At 39.6% G+C, this 27,323-nt stretch overlaps 1 protein-coding gene across 1 annotated transcript in view; it reads left to right on the forward strand.

Annotated features, from left to right (window-relative positions):
• Positions 1-27,323, forward strand: part of LOC149194395 (uncharacterized) — a 125,192-nt gene that overhangs the window by 894 nt on the left and 96,975 nt on the right. The window contains exon 2 of the mRNA XM_089405077.1: positions 127-179. Coding sequence (XP_089261203.1) covers positions 127-179 — 53 coding nt within the window. The remainder of the gene's footprint in view (positions 1-126; positions 180-27,323) is intronic.

The following is a 27,323-nucleotide window of genomic DNA, read 5'->3' on the forward strand; positions in this document are numbered from 1 at the left end:
TTGTTGGGCAACTTTCTGGATTGAAAATCAAATGAGAGAAGAGAAAACGTATAAATTTTAATATTTTGTTTTTCTGTTTTACATCTCCGAGGGTCTAAACTTGGAACATAATGTATGTTCTTGCAGCAGGAACGGGCATCAGAGTTGCAATAAAACCGGAATACCGAATCACACCTCCGGTATGCACATGTACATTTTTACATGCGTTCCTTTTACTTTTTGGAGAAATAAAGAATAATTTATTAAACGTAAACTCAACACATAGAGCTGCATGCCCATAACTCCATTCTTAGCAGGCACCCTTGTTTTCCCTATGGCTTGTGAGGTTTGCACTGTTCGCTTATGGATTTTTGATGATCACAATTTATCTGCTAATGGTTTTGCTCTTGGCCTTGGTGACCTATTTCTATCATCACCTTCTTGCAGAGATTAGCTGCAAAAGAGGAGTCACTGCCCTTTTCATTGTTTCCCACCCTTTGCATTTATTTGTTTGCCACAGTCCCACTCCCTACATTTTTTTTTCTAAGGTTGGTTAATCTATTAGTATGATACAAAAAAAGTAATTACAGTGATTCTTGGCCACAAAGGAACCTGGCCTCAATCAACATGCATCCGTGATAGTTGTCTGTGACTGCCCCAACAGAGGGGAAACCAGTCCAAAGGTATGTCCAAAATATATCCAACTAAATTAACCCACACAGGGGTGGCAATTCTAAACAGATCATGACCAAAACCAACAGTTTATCTTGACTAGACCAATCGACCAACAGATTATCCTGAGGACACATAAGACTGGACAAAGCTAAACCAAGAACAAGAAAGAAATGCCACCTGGCAGACACGACACGCGGCGCTTAGTCTTCCGGAGCGGGCTCCTCCACAATTGGACATGCCCAGTCATCCGGGTTGTCCGACTCGCCACGTCCCAACGCCTGATGGCCTTCCTCCATGCTGCAAGCCTCAACATGCGGGCCTGACGTGTCATCCAGACGTCTCTTCGAGGCTTGTGTGTCACTGTGAATGCCCGTCTCAACATGCTGATTGCAAGCAATGGCTTTACTGTGCCTTCTGTTACGACCTTCATCAGCTTCTTGTTCGTCATTGTTGCCCCTGTTCCTGCTCGGGCCAGCTCTGTTCGCCTCCTCCGAAGAAATATCCAAGGGAACATGTTGCTTGGTCTCTTCTGTAATGGAAATTGAGACAGTAGCTACAATAACCAGGCGGTTCAAAGAGCTGCGAAACCGAAACTGCGTGGTGTGAGGAGCAGGATGCGGAGGCAGGGGAAAGGTTGCAGTGCGAACAACTGCAGCTTCACGTCTTGAGCTGTGGAGGCCGGCTCTGCCTCTGCCACTTCTTGTATCTGGATACTGGCCTGCAAAACTGTGCTGGTGGGGATTTTCGGTAGAGGAGGCAGGGGAAGTAGAGTCATGGCTATGCAAAGTAGGGGAACGAGAACTTCCGCCTCGCGTGCCACCACGTCGGCTGCACATATGATGGCGAACCATGGTGGAAATGGGAACAGGGAGAAAGTTAGCAGGAGCAGAAGAGGAATTGACAGAAGAGCTATGTGCGGAAATTATAGAGGGCTGGAGGTCGTGAGCCGAATTGTAGAGGTTGGTGTGGGAATGGTGGAGGCCATTACCCAAATCAACGCAACTCACAAGCCAACATCTGTGGCCAGTGCTGGTGCGTTCAGTCGGCTCTCCCGCCTGCAGAGGGCAGACACAGTGAATCAGGGGCAGAATAACAGGAAAGTTCTCCGGCTCCATGGTTAAGTGGGTAATGGCCTTGCCTCGACTGGAGCAGGCATTAAATGGCTCTTGCGAGGTGCCATGAATGCCATTCAAGGTGGCCTTGGAAAGGTTGCAGAGGGCCATGTGGCCGCCCCGTCTGCCATCGCTCTGTCTCATCACCTTAATTGCCATAATTAACACCCGCATCCAGGGGTCCCACTCCCTACATTGACAAATGGCAAATTTGAAAATACACTGACTACCGACTGAACTTTTGGCCGAGTAGGCAAGCTTCTTATCAGTCATTGTTTAACCACCATCCTCCTTATTGACGAGAATTATTACCATTCTATTTATAGGATATGGAATTTGACGTCAGTTCTATGAACATTATAATACTGTAAGAAGGAAATTTCAACCCATACCACAAAATTTAATCCGATCTCAAAAGTGCTTGAATCTTCGAAAGCACTTTGTATTTGACTAACAAATTTATTCCTTATAACAATCCCCCTTCCCATTCTCCTTTAAAAGTACAATATATCACGCCTTTATAAAATAACATTCCTAATTATTAACAAATTTCTTCCTTATAACCATCCCCTCTCCCTCTCCTTTAAAAGTACACGTATATCATGTCTTTTTCGAATAGCGTTCCTAATTATTATGTACTGTTGAGATAAATATTACTAACTTATAGAAGCGTACCATTAACTATAGCTGTCCTCAGCCAAACTAGTTTATCTTATTATCTTCATGCAGATCTCATTTTGGATTTTTTCCAATTCTTATATGTATATCTGAATCTTCTTGTATTTTTCTGCAATGATACCACATTTATACATGCACTGGTTTGATTTATCTTCATGTGTACATAGATCTTGCCCTTAACTCTTGTACTGTCCCTTATCTCTGCATTTGTATCCTTATGCATTATTCTGCCGTAGGTTTACCACTCAAACTCTTGTTTTTCCCTGAACTTCATGACTCAAATTCGTCAAGTAGGAAAAATCTTTGTGAATACTCATGGGTTAGAGTTTGACTCATGTGTACTTGCGAGTTTAACTCATTGATAGTGGGTTAAGCTTGTGAGCAGCTAAACTGCTCAGTTTTGAGGTCAAGTTCAGTTTGACCTCGTGAGTCAAATTTGTTGAGTTTTTTAGCAATGTTTTGAACACCCCGGTTCAACCTCATGATATATGTCAGATTACCTTTATATTTCATCAATTCTTTTTCATTTATTCAAGTATTGTCTAAATCTAGTAAACCCTTCCACTTGACTAAGAAGAGTTTCTAATTTCTTGCTTGCATGGTTGTCAACTTAGTGCCCTATTTCAGCAAAATCTCATGCTTTTCGAGATAAAGTCCGAAAGCTTAAGTGCAAGACCCTGTGTAATTAAGAGGGGGTCACTATGACCTCACTAACCCACTTCTCACTTATGAATGGCTCTCCTCCCATTCAAAAGGGGTTCTCCCTAAGATAGGACTGCTAGGGTTTTTAAGCAATTTCCAGACTTATGTTCAAAGGGTTTGATGGTTGATTGGAAGGTTTAGATCAACCAAGATAAGACTATGAAAGGTCCCCAATCAAGGAATGACAAGGTGATTTTGGAGGTGAGGCCTAATAAAATGTTATAAAAGGATTTCTAAAAAGATAAAAGTGATGGGAGGATGAAAATTTAATGCCTTAGCTTGCCAATATATTTTTAGGGCATATTGTTAATTTTAGATAAAATGGTATGTTCTATGTATGCTTTAGAGCAATTTACTTCAAATTTTCTTATAAGCCCAATATCATTTTCCAGATTAGCAAACACATTAACATTGATAGTAAATGCAGATAGAATATAAACAATAAGCAGAAGACAAGCCAAGACGAGGACACAATATTTGTGGATGCTAGAGAAAAACCCTTTGATCAAATCTTCATATTATCCTTCAAAAGTTCTGCACAGAGAGAGAGAGAGAGTATATCATACAAAATTTACTTGTCCAAACACTATCAAGATTCAAAACAGTCCAGTCAAACAACAGTCAACAGGATGCACTAACCAGAAAGTCAATGCTCGTCAAACCAACAGAGAAACTCCTCCAAATGAGCTCGGTCAAACCCAGTCAACTTGGCCTCCAAAGACAGTCTGAATCAACCCAAAACAGTCCTGAAATATTCGGTCAACCCTACGGTCAATGCCGGTCAAACTGCTGCAATTTCCTCGATTATTGTGCCAGGAGATGCAGCCTCAAGAGATCGGGTTTTCTGCCTGAAAAAAGCAGTCAAAGGAGAAGGTTTGACCCTCGGTCAACGCTGGTCAATGTCCCTGCAATGGGCTGAAAACATATCAGCTATTTTTTGACTGTAATTCCAGTCAACCCAAGTTAACGCATGAAGAAAAGAGATGTTGCTGTTTGCTGTATGAACCAATGAGAAAAAGAGAATGAAAGATGTGTTGATGGTGTGTCCAAATGAGGAAAAGGCCTCTTCTATTTATACACAACGTTGAGGGTGAAGAGACACATCTGTTGGGCTTCATGAACGCCTACATTAGACCTCTGGCCGACCTTGACAATTTGATCATAGAAGAAATAAATTCATAATTCCATTTCTGCTTGTCAGAATGAGATGATCTTTCGATCAATCTTGCACCTCTCGGAAAGAGGAATCCAATAAAAATATCATCTTCATCGTATGAGCTGTCCAAGGTGGAGTTTGGCCCTAGTTGCCAATTTTAACACATATGGTGTCAAGGATCATCACACTTGAAAGGGATTGGAGTAGATCTAGATACTAGGGTAAGTCCACTCACTATCCCTAGAGATCTGGTTAAAAGCTTATCAATTAGGTTGAGATAAGGGAAGGATCGCACTTGCTCCTTCCTCAAAGACTTGGAAGAAGGGTTTATTTAAGTGGGATAAAGAAAATAAAAGACCATGCCCACTTGCTTAATACTTAATTGCCACCATCCATAAACATAACCAAAACAAAGAAAGTCCACTTACTTAGATTATCATGTATTCATCCAAGCTTCACCAATATCCGTCCAAGAAAAGACTGCAATCCATATCAACAAGTCCTATTTCAAGAGGTTTCTCTACTCATTCATCCATAGCCAATTTTACAAAGATGATAAACTAACGAAAATTCAAACTTGCTAAGGGATTTCTCCCCCATCCAACCATGATAAATGAGAGGAAGTGCATCTCTATTTATAGAGGAGATGCTCAACTTCCTTCACATTAAATAATAATTTCTCAAGTGAAAGCCCCTAATCTAGCCTATCGAGAGGGTAGAAAACCTCTAGCTTAACTAAATAATCCTAATTTTGGTGAGACGTGAGGTGACATTGTCGGTCTTGGTCATCTTGGTGTTGCGTAGCTTTTGTCTCAACACCATCTTCCTGTTCTCATTAGAACTTTGGTGTAAAGAGACCAAGGACTCTCAAATTTGATAGGCATATCTCATTCCTGACACATGAGGGAATAAATGGTCCTTGATGGCATCTAGAAGGATCCTCATTGCCTTCACATTCTTCTTGTTGAACTCCACCAACTGAGCTGGATCAGTGGGTGCTTGCACAACTACTTCAACAACATCCCACACTTCAACTTCCTCCAGTGAAAGCATGATTCTCTCCTTCCATGGGCCAAAATTTTCAGACCCTGCCAATTTGTTTTCTACTCTCAACCTTGTTGCCATGACCCGCAACCAACAATTTGGAGTAAATCTGTGAGCTGGAACCTTCCTCCCTTTGAACTGTTGAAGTCTTTGGATTTCTGACAAAGTTTCAAAGGTTTTGGTTCACTGTTTGCAGAATTTAATGCTTGCTGCCCTCTCTATCAATGGTATGAAATTTGAGTTATGAGCCTTCAACTTAGCTCTGAAACCATTTGGAAATGTGTTTATTTAGGCCCCACCCACATGTTTTAACATGTTGATATAAATTTCAGAATGCATCTATTGCAAACATAAAAAGTGCTTCTACTCTTTTTACTTTCCTAACAGCTGATAATTAATGCAAAATTAAACACAAGCATTCAACACATAAGAGACTTGTTTTTGGTCAAACTGACCCTAGAAAAACTCCACAGCCTCTTGGGGAAAGCCAGTCTTCAAAGGAAGATTTTATTGTTTGAGAAATTGTAAATAAGTACATAAAAACAAGTAAGCATTAAATGCACACATTCTAGAAATTTGTGCCCACTGAAATTTCAAATTTCCACAATATTTTTATGCCCAAAAATTTAGTGTTTCTCTTCTGCTCAGCTCCTTGGAATTTGTGCTCAAAATATGCCTCAATTTTTGTGCGAAAGTTGACTCTTAGCTCCTCGAAAAGTGTGCCCGAGAACAACTAGAATCCTCCTTGATTTTCGCATTGCCTGTAGCAGACTGTCTCAAAATTTATGCCTGAACTGAGCTATTCCTCCTTGAATATATGCCCAGGGCCTCGAATTTTGTGCCTCTGCTCGATTTTTGTGCAACCTCTTTCTAGAAAATCATGCTGTTGTTTGTAGTATCATCCTTGGAATTCAAGCCCTTGTCTCAAGTCTGCAATTTCTCTTCCTCCTTGAAGTTTTGTCCTCTCCTCTCTTCTCCTCATGCTCTCTCAAGTGTGAAGTGAAAAATGAGTTTCCCTTTTCCTTTTTTGTCTCCTTGGAAAAGATTGAATCCTTAAACCTAGGATCCAATGGCTGAGCTGTCGTCCTCAAAACTCAAGATGTGTGGTTGAGATCATTTCTCTCAAATGACCCCCCCATACATTGACCCCATCACTTAAAAGTCTCATAGTATTTTTTTCAAGTTGTGTACCTTTTTAATTTTTCTCATAAAGTGATTTTTCACCTCACTTTAATATTAGAAAAGTACACCATGTACTTTTAGCATAAAGTCACTTTATAAAGTACAAGTGATTTTAATATTAGAAAAAACATGGTACAACGCTTTTAAGTACCTTTTGCACCCATGACAGTAATATTACTCATACATGTCATTGAGAGAAAATCCATTGATGTGCTCACTAGGCTAAAAGGGATAAAAGCCTAGTAACACCTCTCCTGGTACTATTTTCAACATCTCATGCTTGGGTCATCACTTTCTAAGTCAAATCCTCCATTGAAGGCTTCTAGGTTTTTTTGAGTCATTAGAGTTAATTAGACCCTTTTTGGGCTTTTGTATCATGTAAAAAGAATTATTTTTGAGTCAAAAAGGTAATTTGTCACTTCCACACCAAGTTGGCCCTGTCCCTAAGAAGTTGGCCTACATTAGGGCAATTTGACTCAACAGAAAGGCTATATAAGAAGAGGCAATTCGACCTATTTGTCAGTTTCACTTGACAAGTTTGATCTTCAAGTAAAAGAGGCAGAAAAAGAGTGCGAAGTAGCTGGAAGAGGACAAAGTTTGCTGGGAAGATGTAAATCGAGTTTATGGGCTATCTATCTCTCACACGTGTGAAGTTTTTGGGCACTTTCTGGGGTCGAAAATCTGTGTCTAATGCATGTCCGAAATTTTGTCGTGGGGGGTCGAAGTTATGATACTGGGGGCCGAAATTTTGCACTGAAGTTGTTGCTGGGAAGCTGTCACTTGGAGTATTCTATCAAGATCATCTATTGCAGGGAAGGGTTGACTTGGTAGTTGGAGGAGGTTGTTGTCTAGGTCTAAGAAGTCTGAAAGTGTCTCATCTTGATTTGAATTTATTAAAGGAAGAGTTCTTGACTGGGTTTTCCCCTTATGGGGTTTTTTCCCTGGTTGAGCACCTACATCTTGTGTCTCTTGTTCTTGTGATCTTCATATACATATAATTTGGTAATTGCTTGATGAAAGATAAACAAACTAAGAAGTAAAAGAAGCCAACATAATTCACAAGTAATTATCAAGAAAGAGGAATCAAACCCTAATTCACATAAGCATTGATTTCTCAACATGGTATTAGAGCTAAGGTCAAAGAAGGTTGAAGATCACTTTGTTGGCTTGGAAGAAAAGGTTACTCCCTCTATGGCAAGTTACTTGAAGATGGGATTCAATATCGTAAGAATTGCAGGAAGTTGGATTGGAAGGATCATCTACAATCTATCTAGGAAAGTCAAGAGTGAAGAACTCTTGGCTGCACTTACAGGTATTCTTAATGATGACAACACATGGATCATTGATAGTGGAACATCAAGACATATGACAGGAGAAAGTGGACAACTTCATACTCTATCAAGGGAACCATCATCACATGTAGTGGATCTAGGAGACAACAACAATTATGTAGTTAAGGGCCTTGGATCTACATCATTGAAGTTGGAAAATGGAGCAAAGCGTCCTAGGTTTGGAAAATAATTTAATTTCAATTTCTTGTTTAGAAGATAAAGGGGATAGGGTTGCTTTTGGAGATGGAAATGCTTTGGTTTGGGGAAAAGATTTAAGTGTTGAACAAACAAAGATAATTGAAGTTCGTGAAGGGAGGCTATATAGAGTTATAACACCATCTTCTCAAGCCCTAGTTCACATGGAGATCAACCCTATCGAACTTTGACATAGAAGATATGGGCATATTCATTACAAGATAATACCCTCTCTTAGTGAAATGGTAAAGGGCATCCCCAACATTAAGGGAGATCATGAAGGAGTATACAAGGGATGTGCTTTGGGAAAGAATACAAGAAAACCTTTTACAAGTAGTGGTACAAGGTCTAAGGAGATATAGACCTCATTCATTCTGATCTGTGTGGGCCAATGTCTAACAAATCTCTTGGATTCCATCTTTAGTATGTGACCTTCATTGATGACTATTCTAGATGGCGGATGTTAGGAGTAGGAACTGGGCAGGAGACTCCTTTCCCCTTTCTTCTTCTTCTCCTTCTCTGCTTCATCGCAGTGCTTTGTTTCAAAGCTTCTAGCTTCTAGCTTCTACATTTACATTTACTTAGATTATAGATGTATTTCTACTTTTTAAGAAATGTTAAAGGGGACCGTTTGGTCCACCAGCTTGGCATGATGTAATCATTGTAACTGACAGTCCCGTTGATCTATTATGGTCATTTGTTGGACATTAATAAAATTATCTTATCTTATCTACCTTCTTTAAACTAAGACAAAGTATTTGAAAAGTTCAAGGAATTTAGATTTGAATTGGAGATCTTAACTGAAAGAAAGATAAAGATTTTGAGATCCGACAATGGATGGGAATACACCTCAAAAGAATTAATTGCATATTGCAAAGAAGCAGGTATTAAGAGGGAGCTCATTTTTCCCTACAACCCCGAACAAAATGGAGTTGCAGAAAGGAAGAATAGAACCATTGAAGAATGTATAAGGACAATGATATTCGATCAAGATCTACCAAAATTTCTATGGGGGAAGCAACCATGACAACAATATATATACAAAATAGAAGTCCTCATAGAATCCTTGATAATATGACTCTGAAAGAAGCATTCACAGGGAAGAAGCCATGTGTAGACCACCTAAGAGTCTTTGGGTGTCCCACATACATCCATGTTCTGAAAGACAAGCGAAAGATGTTGGACTCTACAAGCATAAAAATAATCTTCATTGGCTATAGCATTTCGTCAAAGGCCTATAGAATCTACATCATGGAAGGAAGACAAATTGAAGTTAGCAGAGATGTTCTATTTGATGAAAATGATGCATACAAAAGATCCAAGGATATACCAATCGAATTCGATGATGAAGATGTACCACTATTTGAAGAAGAAGAGCATCATGACAAGGCAATTACAAACCAAGAAGAAGAAGTAGAAGAAAGACCAAGCGAGCCTATTCAACCTGTAATCTTTCCTGAAATGAAGAAGAGGCCAAATTGGTTAAAAGTTACACTTGAAGATGCCGAAGGACATGGAGCTACCAAAGGAACTTTTAGAGAAAGCAAAAGACCAAATAGATACTCAGGTTATGCAACATACATGACAAAATTGATAGAAGTTGAACCTAATACATTTGAAGAAGCTGCTCATCAAGAAGAAGAAGGTGATGCAAGAAGAATATCAATCCATCATGAAGAACGGGGTTTGGGAAATCATTCCTAGACCTAGTGACAAATCGGTTGTCACTTCCAAATGGATCTACAAAATCAAACATGCAGTTGATGGAATCAAAGACAAGTACAAGGCTAGCTTCATTGCAAGGGGTTTCTCACAAAAGGAAGGTATAGACTATGAAGAAACCTTTGCTCCTATTACTAGGTATACTACTATAAAATCTTTGGTTTCGCTAGCTGCTACTATGGGATGGAATATCCATCAAATGGATGTCAAAAAAACATTTCTAAATGGAACCATCGATGAAGAAGTATGCATTGAACAACCAGAAGGCTTCAAAATAAATAACAGAGATACGCATGTTTGCAGACTCAAGAAAGCCCCATATGGCTTAAAGCAAGCTCCTAGGGCATGGTATGCAAGGATGGATGCATATCTCTTAAGAATTGGGTTTGTCAGAAGTTCTTCGGATCTAAACCTCTACATCAAGGTGATGAAGAATGAACTAGTCTTTATACTACTATATGTGGAAGATTGGTTTATTACAGGTGTGGGGCGCAAAATACTAGAATGAAAGAAAACACTGGCAGTTGAATTCGAAATGAAAGATTTAGGACTCATGCACTATCACTTGGTCAAGGAAGTCTGGTAGAAACCTAGTGAGATATATTTGGGTCAAGGAAAATACATAATCAAGATGTTGTAGAAGTTCGGTATGATGGATTCAAAGCCTATGCCTACTCCCATGATCACTAATCTCAAGAAGTTGAGAAGCACCAACTCTAGTCTGGTCGATCCTACCAGTGATCGTATATTGGCGGGTTCTTTGATGTACTTTGTAAATACAAGACTTGATATATGTTTTGCTCTAAACGTAAGTCAATTTCAGTTGGAGCCTTGTCATGATCATTAGATAGCTACCAAGCATGTCTTGAGATGCCTACGTGGCACTATACATCACTACCTGAAGTATGATGGAAAGGAAGTCAAGTTAATAGGTTTTACCGATTCCGATTGGGGTGGCAGTGAGATTGATGGAAGAAGCACTACCGGTGGATGTTTCAGTTTGGGATATGCAATGATTTCATGGATGAGTAGAAAACAAGATCCTATTGCGTTAAGTAGTGCTGAAACATAATACATTGCTGCATGTGAAGTAGGAAAGCAAGCTGTTTGGTTAAGAAAACTCTTGTTAGATTTGTCTGGAAAGCCTCTGGATCCTATAGTGATAAATTGTGATATTCAAAGCAACATCAAGATGTCTGAAAACCGCGTATTCCATTCAAGGACGAAGGATATCAACAACAAGTACCACTACATTAGGAGTTTGGTACAAGATGGGGTCGTGAAGCTACAATATATTCTGACAGATGAACAGGTAGCTGATGTGTTGACGAAATCTTTTCCGAATAGGAAGTTTGAATATTTTAGAAGCATGCTTTTGTTGGTTGATGTTATAGATTTGGTTGATAGGGAGAGATGAAGCATCTAATGACAAGATGCTTGGGAGGACATTTGGCCGACCTATGTGTTGATTTCTAGATCCCGAAGAGGGAGGGTGGCATTGGTCATGGAGCTCCGACCTTGGATACGCACCTAGATCTGTGGGTTGGTGGTAGAGCTTAAAAGCCTGATGGTACCTAGAGTTGGCTAAAGCTTGAGTTCCCTTAGTCCTCCCAGATAGATTACCCTGGTCAAGTATCTAGTCCACCATACTAAGTGTGCTAGAACTTTTCGTAGTTCATATAATTTTGAAATATTCCATGTACTTGTATATATGTGTAATTATGAATACCTCCCTAGTTAAGAGGGAGTGTTGAAGAATGTTACTAGTATCGGTCTTCATAATTGTACTTATCAAAAGAAAATTTATTATAAAAGAAAATGACTTATTAAAGCATGGGTTTCATGCTTGGGTCATCATTCTCTAGGTGAAAGCCTCCATTGAAGGCTTCTAGGTTTTGTCTTGAGTTATTAGAGGCATTGTCATTTTTATTAAACTCTTCTTGGGCTTTTGTATCATGTAAAAATAATTATTTTTGAGTCAAAAAGGTAATTTGTCACCTCCACACCAAGTCGACCTTGTCCCCAAGAAGTTAGCCTACATTAGGGCAATTCGACCCAGCAAAAAGGCTATATAAGGAGAGATAATTCGACCTATTTGTCATATTCACTCCAAAAGTTTGATCTTCAAGCAAAAAGAGGCAGAAAAGAGTGCGAAGTAGCTGGAAGAGGACAAAGTTTGTTGGGAAGACCTAAATCAAGTTTCTAGGCTATCTATCTCTCACACTTGCGAAGTTTCTGGGCATTTGTTGGGGTCGAAAATCTGTGTCTACTACAGGTTTGAAATTCTGTTGCTGGGGGTCGAACTTCTGTTGCTGGGGGGTCAAAATTCTGGATTGACGCTACTGCTGGGAAGGTTGTCACTTGGAGTATTCTATCAAGATCATTTGTTGCAGGGAAGGGCTGACTTGGTGGTTGGATGAGGTCCTTGTCTAGGTCTAAGAAGTCTGGAAGTGTCTCATCTTGATTTGAATCTACTGAAGGAGGAGTTCTTGACTGGGTTTTCCCCTTATAAGGGTTTTTCCCTGACTGAGCACCTACATCTTGTGCCTCTTGTTCATGTGATCTTCATATACATATAATTTGGTAATTGCTTGATGAAAGATAAACAAACTAAGAAGTAAAAGAGGCCAACATAATTCACAAGTAATTATCAAGATAGAGGAGTCAAACCCGAATTCACATAAGCATTGATTTTTCAACGTCACAAATATTCAGGAAATCTGCTATTATTTCAAAGGTTCTAGAAGTACCAAGAGGAGATAAGTGTGGCCACCAACTCTAGAGGTGGCACAAGTATCATACTAAAGTTTGTGTTTCTTGTTTTGTCTTTTTTGTGCAACCTCCTCTATTTTGATGTTCCATTGATAGCTTGGGGCAAACTGAGATCCCTATGGCACCCTTATTTTCATCACTCTTTATTATCCCACAAATATGCCTCCTCACACGGGTATATGAACTACCATAAGGTTTTCCACCACGACAATCATGAGGGCATATAAATTTGAAGGTTCCACCACCTCTTCCCTCCTCAAGTTTTGTCACAAATTTCCACGAGGGTGTCAATGAAGTTTTCCTTCCTTGCATTTCATTGATCTATTCATCCCCTTCCCTTCTGTTGAGAAATGTAACTATGCTCAGTCTTTATAATTGTTATCATACTCACATCAGTATATTTTTATTGTAAAAACAAAAAGAAAGAGAAAAACATAATTTTGAAAGCATGGGTTTCATGCTCTATTTTATTTTGTCAATTAGGTCAAGCATGTTCTTCATGCTCTAGGGTTTTTTGAGTCAATATAGTCCTTATCATATGTATAAGACCCTTATGGGCACATTGTACCAAGAAAGAAATATTAAATTGGTTAAAGTGTCATTTTTGGACTCCCAACACCAATTTGGCCCAGAAGAAGCCCATTCAACCACACAAGATGAGTATATATTAGAGGAGAATTCGACCTAATGTGACCTCCAATCAATCAAGTTCGATTTGCACCTAAAAAGAAGAAGAAAATCAAGAGCGAAGGATAGAAAACAAGAGAAGAATCCAAGCGAAGAAGAAGAAGCCTAAAGCCTGACCTATATTAGCTCACACGTGCGAGATTTCCTGGAGATTTCTGCGAGCTGCAGGGTCAAAGACCGCAGGATGAGTTGCAAACCTATTCTAGTGGCTGAAATTTTTGTCAAGTTGTAGAAAGACTCTTTGACTCTCGTTGAATTTGATTCTTTGAAGGAAAACTTTGAAGGAAGATTTTGACTCTGTGAAGAAAAACTTTGACTCTTTGAAGGAAACACCTTGAAGAAGACTTTGACTCCTTGAAGAAAGACATTGAAGAAAGGACTTTGAAGGAAGACTTTGACTCTCTAAGGAAGAAGATTTTTTTGGAGGGCTAACATGGTGTTTGGTGGTAGTCTTGGTTGTCTCATTTTTATTTGGTTCTATAAAGAGTAGAAGAGTTTGATTGGGTTTTCCCCTAAGAGGGGTTTTGCCTTTGCGAAGAGACTAGATACTATGTTCTATTGTTCTTGTGATCTTCATGTCCTTTTTGTTTTAATAGTTGCTCGATGAAGAGAAGATAAAAGAAGACAACACAAATTTAAATTATCACAAGCTATTATCAAAGTAAAAAAATATTTTCTGCCTTTTGATTTTCTAAGACCTTCAAACCCTTCCTCCTCATCATACATTGGGTCACCATGAGTGTGACCACTATCCTCTTTTTCCATTTCTTCTCATCAATGTCTATCCCCCACCAACACCATGAAAACCAAAAATAGAATGATAAGCCAAAGAGCACCATTTTCCTCGAAGATTAGATGGGAATCCTACAACAAAATGAGGAAGTTGGAGGAATGGGAAAGAGTAGGGGAGGAGAAAAAACATTAACAAGAAAGAAAAGAAAATGAGGGAGATGGGGTTTGCACTTTATCTCTTTAGCTCTTAAGAAGTTGAGGTAGATGGCAATCCTTCTTCACTCGTCCAAGCTTCTCCATTCCTCCAAGCTTTCCTTTGCTCTCTCCTTTGACTGTGAAAATTCCTTGAAATGCAACAACTAGAATTTATTCTTCTAACTGATAAACTATGCAACTTATTTTGTTACGAAAAAATAACAAATAAATCACACTGCAATTTCTTCATAATAAAAACGATGTGGAAAATAAACTGAAAAATGAGAAAATAGATGCCCCCACACAGTAAAAATGACACTGTTAATTTTGGACAAATGTCCCCAGAAAAACCCAATGCGGGAAAATCGATGCAACAGATGAGGGATTTATTATTATTATGCAACAACGAAATTTCTAAGTACAATCTGGATGCCAAATTGGCAATCCTCTGCAAGATAACATGCCAAAAAATTAGTGAGAATTTTTGTCTAACTCGACACTGATCCAACTCCAAATCTGGCACAAACAGGTTACTCAAACTACCCCTGCATCAGCGTTTGTGCAGGCCAAACTCGTATTGCCCGGAAGCCGCTCTGATGCTGTCGTGAAGCCCAACTTAGCCTTTGAGAATGACTCGCTTGGCCTTCTGGAATATCTTCTGGCCTCCAACAACTAAATTAACCCTCTCTTCAGCTAAATCAAACTCCACCTCTAAAGCTGCCTACATAGTCTCTGCGCTCCGGCTATTGATTCTCCGGATCTGGGAACTCCTCCGGAATCACTGTCTCTGCTCCCTGTTCGTCTCTTTTGGCTCGAACTTCTCTCCCTTGCTCGATCTCTACAACTTGGTCGCTCGATCTCTGCCAAAGAATTCGACCTCACATGTGTATTCTCCATCTACCCATTGCGTTTCTCTTATAATCTCTCATTGGTGAACCAATGACCATGATTAGAACTCCATCAACGGTTGAGATCATCTCAAACTCGATTCGTGTGAGTGTCTAGAGAATTCTCACCTTTCTCAATTAATTATTGTTAGTTAATCACTTTTCCTAAGTTAGACTTAGGAAATATGGAAATATTTAAATTTTTAATTATTGATCAATTAACTTAATTGAGCTATCTCTAGGTGTTTTCTCCTAAAACCTTTTCTGGATTTTGGAGATCTTGTGCTTCTTAACCTCTTTGACCAATGTTGAGACTAGAACACTTGTTCTCTGATTTGAGTTCCTTATGTACTTTGTCACTGCAACTGTGATCTGAATTCCTTGACCTTCAAAGATCTGAACTTCTTGTGATCTGAGCTTCTGTGATCCGAATTTATCACTGCCCCAGTCCACCCGAAATAACAGAGATATCCAAATTCTCTTCATTGTGTTTATCTTTGAACTGTTCACTGTGCCCATCCAAATTCCATCCAAACTTCTTACTCTAGATATCATCCGAAAATCGCAGAGACAAATCCAAATTTTTACTGTGGAAATGCGAAGAGTCTGCTCACGTATTTATAGTGATTTGTCCATAAATAAGTTGACTTGTTCTTATGAAGAGGTGTGTCTTTATATAAGCTGAGCTGACATGATTTTCTTATGCATATTGAGGTTGATATCAAGAGGAGTATTAGTACTTGTCATTGGAGGGCTTTCTAGACTTATTATAGACTCAAATACATTGGTATATCCCCAAGAAGGGTTTTTCATACATGGCATAAACTCTTTGACTTTTCATGACCAATCCTAGGGCTCTCAATGGGAGCCATCTAAAATAAAATCACTTGCTCATGAAACCCATGAAACAAGGCTTACAATAATAATTTTATTTTCTTCATTACATCATTTACAAAAGTCACAATTACATGTCATTATAAAAACTGAACTTAGTTACACTTTTCAACACTCCCTCTTAACTAGGGAGGTATTCATAATGGTACTTGGTCATTCTCAATTCTTCATAAGAAGAATTGAGATTGGTAACTCATTTATATAACATCATATCAACTAGCATTGTTACATAGCAAGGCCTTGACTGGCAACTCCTTATCTCCACAAGATCTGAATTCAATGCTGGGGATACCAATGATTTATAGACACTCTCATCATTGTCTCTCTCGGAACATGCCCTGATCGGGTACTCAGGATATGTCCCATGAGGACTATTCTTATCTTGGACTCCCTAGTCTCCAAAGAATATCAGTCCTCCACTACTACTCTTCTATTGGATGCCTTATCTCATCCTCAAAGAGTATCAGATGCCAAATGATTACCCAATCTTCCATTTTGTCGTCCCAGGTGAAGACCAGAATGACATGTCTATCTCTTCCTCTCAAATTGGGAGGTCAAATTCCAATAAAGGAATATACTCATTCCCACCAAAAAGGATTGTACTTAAGCTCCCTCTTGGCTTAGGAATTTTCGAGTTTCTTCCAAGTAAGAAACTTCTTTTCAGGCTCCCACTTAACTAGGGACCTACAACAACTCCTCATGTGGAATATCTTTGAGCATCTACACTGTCAGTGAGCCGTCTACCTTTGTTGCATATTTTACGATCTCTTCCTTTCTTTTCACACATTTCATTCCCAAGAGATTCCAATTAGAGTTCCTTAATTGTAGTCAACCACCTCATACTCCATATGAGGACACACTATGTTGATTTCATCTAGTGTGACTTATGCCTTCTTGCATCCTTTCAAAGGAGGAGATCCTTTTCCCTTGATCATGTTTCTCAAGATAGAAGTAGTGATCCACGTTACCTACAACCATACAACATGACATTGTAATATTCAATACAAGCATACATACCTCATTTACCTTTAGGTCATGTAGGCTTCTTTCAACAGCTTCCTTGATTGAAAAGATCTTCAACCCCTTGATTTGCTTCATCTCTCATGTCATCATACCATCATCCTGTGAATTCCACGAGTTGGAGTTCCTGATGAGACACTTGCTTCCACTCTAGATCGGTGAATCCTCCAATGAGGATTCCATTAGAGAACCTTGAGGATATCCTTATTCAGCAGATGTTTCCCTTTTGACTTGATGTATGATGAGCCTTGTGCCGGATGACTTCTTCCTTTCCTTAAGTTTGTAATGAGGTTCCTAAGAGCTATATATTTCATATTTGACTGCCATGATTTTGTTCTAGACATCCTTCATGTTTCCTATGGTGATGTCACGAGCTCTTGTTTCTCATGCTTCCATGATGCATCTTATTATTTATTATAGCCATATCCCATAACATAAGATTTAGAAGCTATGCCAAGACTTTTTGTTAGGGAGACTAACTCAGTCATAGTAGAGATCTCTTACTTCCTCCTTTCTTGGACGTCTTCTCTTCAGCTTCCTCCACTTCTTCGGTGATATGGGCTTCTTCTCTTCCTCTTTTGATATTGTCTCTTTAGGATAATCTTTCCTGTAATGTCCATAATTTTTCCATCCATAGCATTGAATTTCAGCTATGCTCTTCTTTCTTTTACGAGGAACAAATTTTCCAAACTTACCTTTCCTTCCTGCAAATGTTTGAGTCCGTTAGCCTTCAACACTTTTACCCTCAACTTGTCTTCTTCTATCTTGCATAAAACCCACGAGTTGTCGAATGAGATAACTTTCTTATCCCCATGGACATTTGTTATCTTGTTCATCAGTTAGTGCATTTAGAACAATGATGATTATCTTCTTATCATCTCTCCCAGATCTCGCAGTTGAGATCTTATGAAGATATCCCTTCATTCTTTGATACCTTCAATTTTGTGTAGATCAGATCTAAGTCATGTGACCTTCTTTATTACATATTTAGAGAATATTCTTATGAGCTTATCATATACATCACTCTGATGTCCCCAATATTGCTATATGAGGGATCCTTTCATAAGAATCCCTTTCCATGAATTCAGAGACGACCTTTTTCATTGATGTGTTCAATGACTTCACTTTCTTCGAGGACTATGTCTATCCTCCTTTTTCATGCAAGGAATTTCGATTACCCAACCAACTTATAGATCTCCTTGCAAATGTGAAGTCATTTTTACCAAATTTGATTAAAGAATGAAAGATACTTACTTGAAAAGTGAAGATGAAATCTTCATCTTAATCACTTTGATGATGGTTAAAGAAGATGTATTAGTGCTTCCTTTTGGACGATCTTCTTCCAAATGAAAAAGCCTTTCTTCAATAAAGAAGACAACATATTTTGATCTAGCTCCTTTTTGATGATGGTGATTGATGAGGATTTATTTGCTACTTCCTTGGATGATCTTCTTCAAGGGCAAGGATAAGATCCTTGCTTTAATGAGAGGGAACTTGCTTCATAGCTTTGAAGATGATGATAATGCCTTCTTGCTCTCAGTATACTTCAACTACTTTGGTAGTGAATGAGTGCAGATCATAATTGCTTCTAGGATTCGACTTTCTCCAAGATGATGTGATCTTCATCTTTAAAGTCCTTTGAGCTACCTTGCCTTCTAGATAACTTGATGATGATTAGAGGAATTCCGCTACTAGCAAGAGCCTGAAAATAGCATATATCATCTTGAAATCTCTCCAGGCGCTACATCCCTTCTAATCATTAGACAATGTTATTTTAATTTTATTTTATAGAATTCGAAATATGTTTCCCACATTTTTCCACCTTCATTTCTCTTCGGTCTCGTGAGTCTAATTTACAGGACGAATAACTCTTAAATTTTCATCCAATGTCTTAATAAAGAATTTCACAGGCGAATAATGAGGAGATCTTATCGATTGCTGTTTCCTACGGACCTCCAAAGCATGAAAAGGCTCGAATGGTATGATCCCTCCGTCACCCTACCTAGAATGAAAAGGGTGATCCCGTAGTTCCAAAAAAATTTGTTGTTGTAGACTGCTTCTTCGATCTAGGGTTTTAATCATCAATGTAGATCTTGATCTTTTGCTTTGATAGCCTTTGACTTGCTTAGATGCCTTTCTTGAAACTCGATCCTTTAGTCTCTTTGATTAGATGTCCTTCCTTTGACTTTAGCACCTTAGCTGCGATACCATTTTGAGAAATATAGGGCATTTGCATTAGGTGATTTCTCTTCTATTAGTGCCTTCTTGTGAATGCTTTTTACTTGTCTAGATTAGAATCTTCTTCATGTTAGATTATTAGTGTTCTTCTTCGATCAAACAATAACCAATGCATGAACATAAGTACACAAGAGACAACACGTAGGCTATAATCTAGAGCCAAAACCTCTTACTCTTTGAGAGGAAAACCCACACAAATTCTTCTTATAGAGATTCCAATTGACGAATACCAAGATCAAGACCGTTGACCTATTAGCCACTCCAAGACCAAGACACTAATTCTCTAGATTGTCTTCTCCTTCCTCTTCTCAGTTCCTCCTTTGCTTTGACCTTGAGATCATCTCCTCTAACTGTGGTATATATATACTCATTCGAACTGTATCCTTCTGCTGTAGCATCGAGACTCTTTCTCAGACATCCGAACCCTTATTACTGTGATATCCTTTCATCATTGATCCGAGTTCCTTATGTACTTTGTCACTGCAACTGTGATCCAAATTCCTTGACCTTCAGAGATCTGAACTTCTTGTGATCCGAGCTTTTGTGATCCAAATTTATCACTGCCTCAGTCCACCTGAAAATCTTAGAGATTTTATTGTCCTTTGTCACCTGAAATAACAGAGAGATCTGAATTCTCTTCACTGTGTTTATCTTTGAATTGTTCACTGTGCCCATTTGAATTCCATCCGAACCTCTGACTGTAGATATCATCTGAAAATCCCAGAGACAAATCTGAATTTTACTATGGAAATGCGAAGAATGTACGCACGTATTTATAGTGATTTGTCCATAAATAAGCCAAATTGTTCTTATGAAGAGGTGTGTCTTTATATAAGCTGAGCTGACATGATTTTCTTATGCATATTGAGGCTGATATCAAGAGGAGTATTAGTGCTTGTCGTTGGAGGGATTTCTAGACATATTATAGACTCAAGTACATTGTTATATCCCCAAGAAGGGTTCTTCATACATAACATAGACTCTTTGACTTTTAATGACCAATCCTAGGGCTCTCAATGGGAGCCATCTAAAGTAAAATCACTTGCTCATGAAACCCATGAAGCAAGGCTTATAATAATAATTTTATTTTCTTCATTACATCATTTACAAAAGTCACAATTACATGTCATTATGAAGACCGAACCTAGTTACAATTTTCAACAAGAAGATGGGCAGTCCTCTTAGCCCGTGTTCATTGTGGGAGAAGGACATCTTGCGGTGATAGGTGGCAACCCTTCGAGCCCTATGTTAGTCTTCATTGGAGCAATGTGGGGAGACTATATTGGGCAGAAGTCCGTAAGAGCTGAGGAGCAACAGTGGGCGTGAAGTCTCGATGTGTTGTGTCCTTGATGGATTAAGGCACAACTAGTGAGCAGATTGGATAGTCGAGGTTCAGTGGCCTAATGGTGCTGGTTCATTGATAGAGGCAGTTTGGAGTTGCTGCAGATCGGGAGCCAAAGGACCATGCATATATGTTTAGGGTACGATCGAGAGGAGCTGAGAAAGTGCGCGACAACTAGATGGTCAGAGTATCTTGATTAGGGTAGATTAGTGGTAATCACAACAAACACCGAGCCCTATTTGTTGTTATCTTGTATCATTGGATGTACGAGGGCCATTATCCCTGGTACAAGAGCCCTAGACTGTTGTATTATTCATTTGGATTAATGTAGCAAAGTTGGGTTATTGTACAAATTTGTGTAAAATTTTGTGTATATTTTGTGCACTAGTAGATTCACTGCTGTTTATATTCTGTTATCCAAAGTAGACTTGTTTTGATACTTTGTTTGTTAACATCAATGACTTAAGATTCTATCCTAAACACTAGTATTGTGGAGAAACAACACTTCCGACTACACCACTGCCTGCTGAAAGCCTGAAATTGCTACTGAGCTTTTTCAAACTTTTCTCGCCCTTGCAACTGGAAATGGAATTGTTTTGCTCAATAATTCACACTGCTTGGCTGGACCTTTGCGGAGATTTGGAAGAAATTCGCTTAGACTCCCTTTGAACTGTGAAATTTCTCCCTCTTCGCTACTAAGCTCCTGATCTGTCAAACTCTCTCTGATAACATGTGAAAATTCTTTGAAATGAAACAACTATAATTTATTCTTGTAATTGATTAATTGTGCAGTTTATTTTGTTATGAAAAAATAACGAATAAATCACATTGCAATTTCTTCACAATAAAAACGCTGCAAAAAAGAAACAGGAAATTGAGAAAATAGATGCACACACAATAAAAATGGCATCGTTATTTTTTGACAAATGTCCCTGGAAAAACTCAATGTGGGAAAACTGGTGCAATAGATGAGGGTTTTATTATTGTGCAATAATGAAATTTCCGAGTAAAAGTCTGGATGCCAAACTGGCAACCCTCTGCAAGATAATCTGGCAAAAAATTAGTCAGACATTTTTTTGTCTCACTTGACATTGATCGAGCTCCAAATTTAGCACATACATGCTACTCGAAATGCCCCACACATTGCCTGGAAGCTGCTATGATGCTGTTGTTCAGCCCATCTCAACCTCTGAGAATGACTTGCTTGGCCTTCTGGAATTTCTCCCAACCTCTAGCAACTGAATGAACCTCTCTTTAGCTAAATTGAACTCCACCTCTTAAGTTGCCTGTGTAGTCCTTACGCATCCTCATTGAGAAAAACTCAACCCTCTTGCTATTGACTCTTTGGAACTGGAAACTTCTCTGGAATCACTGTCTTTGCTCCCTCTTTGTCTCTATGCCCCTTATGGCTCGAACTTCTCTCCCTTGCTCGATCTCTGCAACTGGGTAGCACGATCTTTGCGACTCGACCTCGCAAGTGTATTCTCCATCTACCCATCGAGTTGCTCTTATAATATCTTGTTGGTGAACCAACAACCATTATTAGAACTCCATCAACGACTAAGATCATCTCAAACTCCATCTGTGTGAGTTTGTGGATAATTTTCACATTTCTCAATTAATTGCTATTAATTAATCACTTTTCTTTAGTTAGACTTAGGAAATATCTAATTATTGATCAATTAACTTAATTGAGATATCTCTAGGTGTTTTCTCCTGAAACCTTTTTTGGGTTTTTGAGATCTTGTGTTTCTTAGCCTCTCCGATCAATGCCGAGACTAGAACATGTGTTCAATGCTGCAAAAACTAACACCAACCTCTTAGAAATATGATCTGAAAAGCTTGCTATCTCCTTTCTTCTCCAAGGTATGTTCTCTTGTCTTCTCTAGGCTTAAGCCAAAGAGGCTTCCTAAACTCATCCTTAACTCACTCTAGGCCCCACCTAAACCACAATTGAGCTAATAAAAAAAGAATTAAAAAAAGGCCGCACGAAACTGTGCGTGTTCCTTTGAAACTACGCGAGAAGTGAGTTAGACTTGTGACGCAATTGCATGGAACTACGGTTCGGTTTGCAGAACCGTGCACGAAACTATCACAGTTCCCATAGGTCCAATAAATGTGAAAATTTGAGTAAAGCACAGTTCTGAATTTTCAAATTTCTGTTTTGTCCGCAAATCAAGCACAAATATTTGAAAATTCCAATATGGAATCCTATTGCAGCAACTGGTATTATTTCTCCTAACTGATAAATTAATTATTCAGTTTATTGCTACGACAACATCGAAATAAACGCATTGCAACCTTCACAAATAAAATTCCGCAGAAAAAGAATGCATTGGAAACTGAGAAATGCTAGCGCATGCATAAAATATGAGAATTATTTTTGGACAAATGTCCCTGGAAAAAATCAACTTGGGAAAACCAGTGCAACAGTGAGGGTTTTATTATTAAGCAACTGTGAAAAATTCTGAGTACAATAATTTGGATGCCGAAATTTGGCTATCTTGCAGAGAAATTACTGGCAAAAATACTAGAGGGAAATTTACCCTCACTTTGGGCAATTCCGGCTCTCGACAATCACTGAAAACCAAGTTGTCCAACTGGACTTGTGCAAGCTCTGCGTCACTCTGACGCTGCCTACTCTGCCTGCTGCCCGAATTGATTGCTAATCAAGCCGTCTTGCCTGTTGCTAGTTGGTTAAACGCTTCTCTGACGTTCTGGAACTTTTGGGCCGACCTTTGGAACTGAAAACGTTTTCCCTCTTCAGCAAATCGAACTTCCTTATGAGGCTTCTGCATTGGAACTGCAAGCTTCCTGGAGAAATCTCAGCCACTCTACAATTGCACTCGCTGGATTTGGGAATCTTCCTCCAGCCACACTATCTTTGGCCCTCACACTTTGCTTCTTCACTGAAGCTCGAACTCTTCGGCAACTGACTGTTGCTACTTTGGAAAATTGAATTCTCCAAGTGTTTCTGGTGTCTTCTCCATCACCACATCGATCTCCTCTTATAATCCACTGTTGGAGCACCAACGACCAAGATTAAAACTTAATCAATGGCTAGGTTCATCTCTGGATCGATCTATGTGAGTTTCTAGAGAATTCTCACCTTGACTTAATTAACTATGATTAATTAACCATATTCCCTAAGTTTAGACTTAGGAAATATTTAAAAACAGTTTAATCATCTAATTAAGCCATCTCTAGGTGGAATTTCCGAAAACGATTTCTGGGTCTTGGAGATCTCATGCATTTTAGTCTCGCTACAAAATTTTGTGGCTAGAACACATCCAATGCTACAAAAACTAACACTCCCTCTTAGCAAGGAATGTGTTCTACTGCTGCACAGCCTACCAAAACACCCTGTCTTTGTATCACCTCCTGTCACACTGCTGATGTCTGGCCATACTGCCCACCAACCACTGTGCAACTTTGATGCTGCATATGTGCTGCTGCTGAACTGCCATGCTGCTGCCAACACTGCATTTGCATTGCAACTCCTTTTCATCTGTTGCTACTGCAATTGCAATTAATGCAATTGAAAAACATCCAAAATACTGAATCAACTGTGTTCAATATGATGCATCTGTTTCCTGAGTCTTGGCTGCTACTAACATCTACACTATCACTGAGCCACCTGCTCTGTTGTCAACACTGCACTGAGCCACCTGCTCTGTTGTTAACACTGCACTGTGCTCCTCAGCATCTGACTGCTACTAGTATGCAACTGTCACTCTGGTATTGACTACATCAACTGCCACTGATCCATCCTTGTTATTGTATACTGTGGGCACCTGTGTCTAGGTATTGATCCACGAGGTGGACTCCTCAAGGACCCGACCCATCTTTGTAGCTCTCTGTGGCGACAACTCCAAGTCACCCCACCTCACTCTTGTAGGTATAGCTGCGAACATAATAAAATCTGATCTACTCATACTGCTTCTGCTACTGCTCTATTGATGCCTTTGCACAGTTGCTGCAACTACTGCAATAATGAGTCTGATCTCCTTAGAACCTGAAGTACTAGCTTCCATAGGGCTGCTCCCTCTAAAGCTAAACTCTTTCTGAGCCTTGATCTCCCTATGGGAAATCTCTTTGCTCCCTCCTGGCAACTCGCACTATCCTCCTGAATTGGAAATTGGACTGTGTAGCTCTGCACTGGGAATCTCTTGGTTGCAATTGCACCTGCATAGTGCAACTGGGCAGTTCACATTGCCTGTGTCATTGCAACTAGTTCTGTATCTGTCTCCCAAGTATTGACTGCAACTAGATTTGCAATTGTCTAACAATAGATTGTGTCTACTGACACTGAACCTGCTACTATGGTACCGTGGGCCCTCATAGCAAAATGAATGGTCCTACTGCAACAATCTGGAACTGATTTGACTGATCTCCTTGTTGCAACTGTGTTAGACTTTGCCCATCTGGCACACTGGGGTCTTATACTCCTCCTGGATCTGGTGCCCCACTATCTCCTTTCAAGCGTAGTCCCTGGCTGGGACCCTTCCTTTCTTTGAAACTAGACAACTCACACTTCCTCCAACAACTAGAAGTCAATCTGCTGCCCAGATCTGCATTTTGGCTAACTTGCACGACTTTCTCCAGCAATCCCATACGGTCATCCCTGCAGAGCTACAAAATATGGAAACTCAAAACTGGAGAAATAAACCTCGAAATCTCCCTCTTTCCCTCTTCTTGGTTGCTGCTCTGCTACTCACACTCCCTCCTGGAATGCACAGATATGCTAGCTGCTACTGCCAATTTGCCTAGAAAAAATCAAACTTCTGAGACTTAAAGTTCCTTGAGAGAGATTTTCCCTCTGTTGTGTGTGCTTTTCTCTTCCACTTGACGTGGATTCTGCAACTGCAAATTGCTGCAAACCCCTCTACGTCCAACTAGAAATATGCTCAATGAAAATCTAAGCTGTAGCCGCTCTCTCTGAATGCTGAAATCACTAACCTTGGCAACTCGACTTTTCTGCAACCCTGCAGCCGAAAAACGAACTGCTGCCCCAGGAACTCGGCCTACCTGTCAAGAAACTGCGCTGCCTCAAGAATTTTAGCCTGCTGCTCCCTCTAAGAAGCGAAATTCTCTTCTTCGCTACTAAGCTTCTCGACTGACCACTTACGCTTTGTCACCATGTGAAAATTCCAATATGGAATACTATTGCAGCAATTGGTATTATTTTTCCTAACAAATAAATTAATTATTTAGTTTATTGCTACGACAACATCGAAATAAACACACTGCAACCTTCACAAATAAAATTCTGCAGAAAAATAATGCATTGGAAACTGAGAAATGCTAGCACGCACATAAAATATGAGACAATTATTCTTGGACAAATTTCTCGGAAAAACTCAACTTGGGAAAACCGGTGCAACAGTGAGGGTTTTATTATTAAGGAACAATGAGAAATTCTGAGTACAATAATCTGGATGCTGAAATCTGGCTATCCTGCAGAGAAATTATTGGCAAAAATACTAGAGGGAAATTTACCCTCACTCTGGGCAATTCCGACTCTCGACAGTCACGGAAAAGCAAGTCGTCCAATTGGGCCTGCGCAAGCTCTGCATCACTTTGAAGCTACTTGCTCTGTGTGCTGCCCGTAGTGATTACTAGTGAAGGCGTCCTGCCTGCTGACTAGGAAAACGCTTCACTGACACTTTGAAACTTTTGTCTGACCTCCTGTTAAATTTGGACAACTAGGTCCAAACTCCATGTTCTGATGCTCAGATTAAGAAGCTAATATTTTTGTTGGATTCCTCTTTCTGAGAGGTGTAAAATCCATATAAAATAGTCTTAATCCGATGAGCAGAACTTATATTTTGAATTTATTATTCTTAATAAATTATATGTGCAAAGGTCAGCCAGTTTTGTAATGTAGGCTCACATGCCCAACAGATGTGTCACACACCCTCATTGATGGATATATATATACAGGAAAAGTTGGAGAGAATTTTATCACAACACAACTCACATCTTCCTCTCTCATCCTAAAAAGTACGAGCTACCTGGAGGACGAATTTCAGCCGCACGTGGGAAGGACGAAGAGGATTTTTCTGCTGCTAGGGTTTCTGCTGCTAGGGTTTCGCAGAAGTTTGACCAGCGTTGACTTTGGTCAACGCTTGGTCCAAACAAGCTGAAAACTTGTGGGAGGTTCGATTTTTGAAGGCCATAGTACCTGGCACAAAAATCGAGGTCAAAGGGTTGACCGTTTTGCCCCTGCGTTGACTTTTAGCTTGCTGCCCCTGCGTTGACTTTTCAGGACAGCGTTGACTTTTGTAGAACTGAATTGGGTTGACTCATCTACTGGTTGGAGGGTTGTTGTGACACATGCTGGGCTGGCTGACCAAAGGAGACTTTGCTGGTTGAAGCATCCTGTTGACCGCCGAAACAAACACATACATTTTTCTTGTTTCTGATTTGTCTTCTGTAAGATCTGCTTATATGTTCTATCTGCATTTTGCTTATCTACTTGTATGATTGCTGTGAGAAAAGTGAAATTGCTCTTAGCATAGAACATCGACAAAACTTTACACCTCCTCTTCAGCAAATCAAACTAACTTCTGAGGCTTCTGTGCTAGAACTACATAGCCTCTTGGAGAATTCTCGGCCATTCTACAATTGCACTCGTTGGACCTGGAAATCATCCTCCAGCCTCACTGTCTCTGCCCCTCACACATTGCTTCCTCATTGAAGCTCGAACTCTTCTACAAGTGACTGCTGCTACCTTGGAAAATCGGTTTCTCCAAATGTTTTTGGTGTCTTCTCCATCAC

The sequence above is a fragment of the Pinus tabuliformis genome, chromosome 2_2, assembly GCF_031772625.1.
Source record: "Pinus tabuliformis cultivar Carrire ecotype Pingquan chromosome 2_2, CPIR1, whole genome shotgun sequence".
Lineage (NCBI taxonomy): Eukaryota > Viridiplantae > Streptophyta > Pinopsida > Pinales > Pinaceae > Pinus > Pinus tabuliformis.